Raw genomic sequence first — 7624 nt, 5'->3', positions numbered from 1 at the left:
ATAGGGACTTTGTTTTCAATTTTGTTTAGCAAAAAAATAAAATAAAAGCATGAACAGCATCCAGGTGGTTAGTGTAGACAGAACATTAGTTAATTTTTATTAATAGTAATTAACAGCTGAAATGTTGAGCAGCAGGAATTTTGTGTTTAACAAACAAGTAAATCATTCTCATTCTTAGTTTCTGCCAGTGGATCCAACACTGTTTTGTGATTTACCTGCAGTGACCATGAGTTCAATCAGGCCTGTTAAGAAATAAAGGTTGAGCACCACTGCTGGATTACTGTATAAACAAAAAAAAACAAACAAAAAAAATGCTGTCTGAGTTGTATCGCCATCTACTGGAGACTTCAGTAACACTATATAAAGACTTTCCATTATGGGTGTAAGAATGCCACTATATGTATCTGTTTAATGCGCCAAATATCTGTCTTTTTGTCAGATCTATCTATCTATCTCTATCTATCTATCTATCTATCTATCTATTATGGGTCATGCAACATGACACTGATCCCAAGCACAACATCAAATTGACATCTGAATGGCTAAAGAAGAATGAAGGTGTTGGAATCGCCAAGTCAAAGTCCAGACACCAACCCCATTAAGATGCTGTGATGGGATCTTAAGAGAGCAGTACATAAACAAATGCCTTCAAACATCAATGAACTGGAGCAATGTTGTAAGGAAGAGTGGGCCAAAATTTCTCTAAAACAATTTGAGAGACTGATAAACTACTACGAAAAATTTTTACTTTTTTTTTTTTAACTTATTGTTGCAAAAGGTGGTTCTACATGTTTACTGAATTATAGGGTGTACTTATTTTTTCCCCACCTGGTTTCTGAATGTTGGTTTGGGGAAAACCAAAATGACTACATATTGAAATCTGTTGTGTGTTACTTTAGTTGTTGTTGTTGTTGCCTGAGGTTATTTTGTTTATAGCTTGTTTATGGACGTTGGTGAGGACACAATTGTTAATTGATAAATAAAAAATATAGAATTGAAGGAGGGTGTACATTCTTTTCCCCATAACTTTATAGCCTTAACCACTGACCCACCACAACCAGTGCAACTAACTTAAATTAGATGTGGTTTGGCCACCCAAGGTTCATGAATGCACAGGGGCATCAAAGGTTATACTGTCTGGTCCGAACCAACAGAAGAGCTAACCATGGGGAACAATTTTAAAGATGCTTACGTGAGGAATGTGTCACAACACACTCTGCATCGTAGCCTGCTGCATATGGATCTGCGTAGCCACAGACTGGTCAGAGTACCCATGATGACCCCTGTCCACTGACTGAAGTGGCTACAATGGGCACGCAAGCATGAGACCTCCAAATTCCCCAGATCTCATCACATCTCTGGGATGTGTGGAACATGAAGTCTGATCTAAGTCTGATCTGTGGTGGCTCCACCTCACAGCTTACAGGATCTGCTGTTAAAGTCTTGGTGCCTAATACATCAGGGTACTTTGAGAGGTCTAGTAGAGTCCATGCTTTGGGGGTTATAGCTGTTCTGATGTCATGTGGAGGACCAACAACATATTAGGCAGGTGGTCATAATTGTTTTGGCACCTATGTGTACAGTGTATCAGTGCTATTCCTTTCATTTGAAAACTCGGATAGAACTGAACAAGATGAGAAAAAAACACAAAGATGAAGAAATATATGCACATTGACCCTTCTTTGCTTGCTTACACCAGCTGCTACTTACACCAAAAGGGTCTACAGCCCAAATTTGTTTTATTAGTTATGTTCAGTAGCTAGCTTTGCTGTTGCTGTTACTAACCAATTTCCCTAGTTTGACCCCCCCACCCCCACCCCCCAACCTTCATTTTACACACAGAGGTACAGCAAGATGAAAGTGAAGAAAGAGGGCAGATGGGTAGGACTGCATCTCTGTCTACCTGGATTTGAAAATCAAGAGGTGTAAAGATGATGCTGTGAACAGCTTGCACTGAAGGCGAGAAGGGAGAAAGAGCAGAACGGTGATATAGTAAAGAATTGTAGCACAGGGAGAGAAGTGAGAAAGAAATCAGATGGGAAAAATAGAGAACGAAAGAAAAGCAAACAGAATTTGACAAGTTATTGTGAGTTATAGCTTTGGGCAGAAATGTAGTATTAAATGTGATGCGCAAAAATGTTGAGATATTGACTGACTCATTGCTTTTAAGCTGTTGGCTACGTGCTTGAAATTGTGAACAGAAATTATACATGGTACTGAGGTGTGAGCTGATCACATGCCTCTGAGAAAAGCTCCATGTGTCCCTGGAAAAGAAAGCAGACTCTTTGTAGATAAGTGTGTATCCAGTCTTTCTGTTTTTATTACAAAGTCAACATATCTACATATATGATTTCAAATAAATCAGCAGAGAGAAGTAAGAGGTTGAAAGTGTGAACACTTGTTAGCACTTGGCCTGAATATCTTGCAATGTATTAAAATCTTGGGGTACATTTTTGTCTACATTCTGTAGTTATCCTGCTTTATTTTCCCTCTTTTACAGTGCCATCAGTAAGTATTCACCCCTAGTGATTAGTTCTCTTTTTGCTGTATTGCAACAGGAAATGTAAGTATATCAGAATGCGATTTATTTTCCGCTTCTTTTGAAGTGACTCTCTACAGAAATAAAATGAAATACATTATTTTAATGGTCTCAGAATTACTGCTTAATTGATGAGTATTCACCCCTATTTCCTTTAACAGTCTAGACTAGAACTAGTATTTAGCCGTCACACTAAATACTAGCCCTCACACTAAATATGCTAAATAAGGTACACCTGCATTCTTTTTAAATCCACCTGTGTCCAATTGTATGCTTGCACAATAAATACCACTGACTTTGGGAGGTCTCAGGGATAGAATGTCAGATCCGATCAGATCAGTCCTGCTGTCATGAGGACCAAAGAACTGCCCATGAAACTTCAAGATGTAGTTGTTAGTAGGAAAAAAAGATGGAGAAGGATAGCGCTTTAAAACTTCCTATGAGAACTGTGTAATCCATTATAACAAAGTGGGAAAAATATGGCACAGCCCAAGCACTACCAAGAACAGGACATTCTTCCAAATTGAGCACACAGGCACAAAAAGGGCAATTGTCAGAGTCCAAGAGGCCAGCTACAACACTGAAAGTGTTACACAGCTCACTAGGTTAAATAGGAGAACCTGTAGGACAGTGGCCAGATGGAACCACTTCTGAGAGAGGCTAACATAAAATAAAATGCCTGGAGTTTGCTTGAAGGCATGGGACACAATCTGAAAGCTTTCCAAAAACGATTTTGAAGCATTTGTACTAAAAGCAAAGCATTATGTTATCACAGACCAAATACAGACCAATACCCATGTAACACCATTCCTATCATCAAGGCCCGTGGTGGTTGCATCATGCTCTGGGGTTGCTTTTCAGAAGCAGGACGTGGAAATCTTGTTGCCACCAAGGGCGACATAGACAGAGCTAAATACATGCAGATTCTTGAGGAGAACCTGTTCTAGTCAGCCAGAGAGCTGTCTCTAAGGGCAAAAACTACAAAAGAATGGCTTGAAAACAGAAGGATTGTGTTTTAGACTGACCGAGTCAAAGACTATATTTAAATCCCAATTGAAAATCTGTGCCATGACCTGAAAATTGCTGTCAGCCAACGTTCTCCGTTTAATTTGGGAGCGTCTGAGAAAATTTGTATTGAGGAATGCCAAAATCAAAATGTGCAAAGCTCATAGAGACATACTTAAATTTGATGTTGGCACACAGCAAAAAGAGAACGAATCACTAGGAGGTGAATACTTTCTAGGGGCACTGTGTGTGCTGTAACATTTGTAAGATATGTCAAAGCTGGCTATATATATATATATATATATATATATTTGTGTGTGTGTACTTTTAAGGTTGTTACATAATCAGTTGTAAGTCTTTCAGATGTGCTTTACCTTGAGGGATGAAAAGAAAAGTTTCTCTCCTTTACCACTTCAGCCCATTTTATACTGCAAAGTGCATTTGAACATATGCTCCATTGATACAGAGCTATTTTGATCATAATGTTGTCTATTGTGCAATTTCACCATAACCATTTCCATATATATCAACAAACATCAGCCGTAATCTAATATAAATAAGTAGATTGGATAATAAAGGGTAATAAATATAAGTTAAAATAACATCAGTACTCCATCAGTATGTGCTTAAAAGAATAGGCTCTAATAGTCGTTGTGGTCATTTTAACGTCCCTTAATCTCTCTCCAATACTTGTAAGTGGTCATCATTTGTTTTGGAGTAATCATTATTATCAGCAGGAGAATTGTATTTATAGTACTGACTCTTTGGAGAGCTGATCTTTCTGACAAGAAGCAGGGCACATGGTCATTTAATAAAATTAGGACAGATTGTTTGGCCCTTTTTGGGAGATTGTTCTGCTTTTCTTTTTTTTCTTCTAATTCTTTTTTTTTTAGGAACAAGCTTGTTCCAGGCCTTGTGCTGTTCTGTTCCTACAGGATGCTCTAAGAGAGAATTGTACAGGAAATATCAAAAAAACGTACAGAGGGACCATGTCACGTTAGCTTGCCAACTACACAACATCTCGTCGATTATATTCCAGCAAGTACTCCAAAAAATGATATAAATATTATTAAAAATACAAGCATAATATCAGCAAAACCAAATAAAAAATCATGTTGGTTAAATATTTGACGACGACAATAAGGCTCACTTTTAGTCTCGGGACGAGAAGAGTATCAGACCTACGAAAACTGTCGTCCGTCTTCCTCCATTTCAGACGGCTTGTGCTAAATCCTCTGCAACTATTCCTATGAAACTCATTTGTGCTATGTCTACACACGACTCCTCCACTAAACAAGAACATAACAATTTATTCTAGCTCAGTTTAATTAAGCGAGAGAACAACTGGAATAATTGACTTGTACTGGCTTCTCCAGTCAGTCGTCGCTTTTGGCAAGGGTTTTTATTCAACTTTACGAAACTTTTTAGATTTTTAGTACAAACACTAGAATGCTATGAAATTTACTTGCGAGATGAATCTTCTTGAGACCTTTAGAGTTGGCAGGAGCGTTAGAATTAGAAATACTTCAGCTTTATATTTGCTGCCAAGGTATAAGTATATATGGTCATGTTATGATCATTACTGCCCCTAATGTTTACAGTATGTCAGAACAGAATAAGGGCGTATTGTATGTATACAGTCTTTATCGGGCCCAAACAAACCAGCTCCTTGATCTCCAGTCTTGGATCTTGTAAACAAAAAAGCTCCACTTTTCGACATTTTCAGAAAATGACTAAATTTAAGCCGTTGCTAACTCATATTTTCTTCTCACACACAGGGTATATAAGCAGCATATTTGTGGAGAAAGAGACAGAGAGAAAGAGAAAGAAAGAGAAAGTGTGACACACATCAGAATAACAGTATTCACAGGCGCTCTGTCGAAAACCGACAAAATCTACAGACGTATCTGACAGCTCTTCAAAGGCAAGGTTCAATCACAATAGCGCTCCAACTGACCAGGAGTAAAAGAGACACTGAAGCTGATTATATCACATTACTAACATAGTGTAAGAAGAGTCAGTGATACAGCCGTTTGCCTCTGGAACCAAGAGCATCCATAACCTTTGACCCTCTGCTGTTGTTGCTCCCTTAGGCACAGAAGGTACAAGTTCTGCTTCCTCTACGGTACCGAAAACCTTCGTCATACAGGAGCTGACTGGAGTTCATCTCTGATCTTTTCATTGGCAAGTACAGTTCGGGTTAAACTCCCAGTGAAGAGTGCAGCAATTTTCCAGGCATTTGATTTCATTGTTTGTTTGTTTTGTTGTTTTTTGTTTTTTTTTTACATATCGTATTTTTTTTGTTGTTTTGAAAGATTCATTTATTTATCCACGTTGTAATATTTCTAAAAAGGCGACCACAACATTAATATCAATAACTGAACACTGAGGTAATAAGCTTGCTGTGATACAGAACTTCCCTGGGAAGCTCTTGAGAGAAAACTTTTTTGTTTGTCATTTTGTTGTTGTTTTTTTTTTTCCTCCTCCAAAATAGTTTTCGGTGTCATCGTATTTCAAAACGTTCCCCTTCCCAATGGCATCATGGAACAAGAGAATTTCTGTAGCGTTGTAAAACATTTAGACAGGTGTTTGGTGAGATGAATGTGTTCTCCCTCCTTTTATGTTGCATAGTGATCGAAGCTTCCCAAGTACTCGAGGGCGGCCTGGTAACAGAACTGGTATTCATCCTGCAGAGACAAAGAGCAAGACACATAGGGATAAAATCAGCACTGGAAACATACCAGGGTTCTTTGGGTTGGAAACACTTACTATGCTCTATGTAGAATCTCACAACAGAGGGGTTTCCCTTTGGGAAAAGATTCCAAATAGAACTCATTTAGAAAGCTGGAACCATTAAAGATCCAAAAAACCCTTGAGAAACCTGTTTTTTTTTTTTTTTTTGCCTTATTGTGACACACTTAATAAAAATGAACAGCTAATCATTGAGCCATTAACGAGCTGGGCTAGGTGTGTTGAAGAAAGCATTGCAGTTAACATTGCTATGAAATGATAAGAAAGTCCCTGAGGACTGTATTCAGAATTGAGTTAAGTGTGCGTAGTGAAGATTTAATACAGAAATTGTGCACACAGGTATAAACACAGGTGTAGTAAGGGCTGCCACTGTCAATTCCAAGAACAGGGCTAGTCTGAGTCAAGCCACTCTCTAAAGAGGGGTCAACAGCTAATCAATTTCGAGTCAAATTGGTACCGAGACAGATGAGGATGGGTACCGCTCAAGGTTTCTTCCTCATATTGTCTCAGGGAGTTTTTCTTTGCGACCATCACCTTGCTCATTAGGGATACATTTATAAATTTAAAATTGATATATTTCTGTAAAGCTGCTTTCTTACAATGTCCATTTCTTATACAAATAAAAACTGAATTGAATTGAGACTGTGTCAAGATCAAGACCAAATCCTTTTCATGGCCTCACCATTATATCTACTAGACTTTATTCATGCCTTGCACCAGTGATTAGGCTGTTTCTTTTAAAACAAGGAATTACTTGTCAAACGTTGTGCATGCAAAATGAAAGGAGAAACAAAAACTGTATTTTTACCTTCACCATATATAGCGAGATCAATACCCAAGGCCAAGACAATTTAAGTCAATACAGAAAACGTCTACAGACGGGACTCAAATCCTACAGCCCTAGGTATATAGACTTAAGTGCTATTCAGAAGTTGTGTGAGAATTGTGCACACAGGATAGAGTTTGCTTAGAATTAACTGAAAGTCCAGATGAAGTAAAAATCGAATTTTTGTGGCTTTTAGTATGAATGTTTTTAAAGTCTTAAAGTTATCTATAAGCTAATGTGCTCCAAAACAATGTAAAAATTCACATTTAGAATATATATATATATATATATATATATATATATATATATGCATTCAAAATTTACAATCTCTCTATAACCAATATGGATCAAAAATTGTTATGACATCATTCTGCACTTCAGTGTTTTATCAGATTTTCTGTCCAATCAAATGCACTCTAGGATCTGAAGTGTCCCGCCCAAACATTATAAAAATCACTTTGCTGAAGTTGCCGTTGTTGAGCGAGACAAATCGTATAAGGAAG

The 7624-nt window shown here is 37.7% G+C and overlaps 1 protein-coding gene across 4 annotated transcripts in view; it reads right to left on the bottom strand.

Moving 5' to 3' along the window:
• Window positions 1–2302: 2302 nt before the first annotated feature.
• Window positions 2303–7624, bottom strand: part of LOC108280702 (receptor-type tyrosine-protein phosphatase S) — a 154905-nt gene continuing 149583 nt past the window's right edge. For all 4 annotated transcript variants that reach the window (XM_053688644.1, XM_053688643.1, XM_053688645.1 and 1 more), the window contains exon 29: window positions 2303–6231. In XM_053688644.1, the coding sequence (XP_053544619.1) occupies window positions 6163–6231 (69 nt within the window). In that variant the 3' untranslated portion in view covers window positions 2303–6162. The remainder of the gene's footprint in view (window positions 6232–7624) is intronic.

This window comes from Ictalurus punctatus, chromosome 20 (genome assembly GCF_001660625.3).
Source record: "Ictalurus punctatus breed USDA103 chromosome 20, Coco_2.0, whole genome shotgun sequence".
Taxonomy (NCBI): domain Eukaryota; kingdom Metazoa; phylum Chordata; class Actinopteri; order Siluriformes; family Ictaluridae; genus Ictalurus; species Ictalurus punctatus.
The sequence above is the reverse complement of the archived record's forward strand: the minus strand, read 5'-3'. Positions and strand labels throughout refer to the sequence as shown.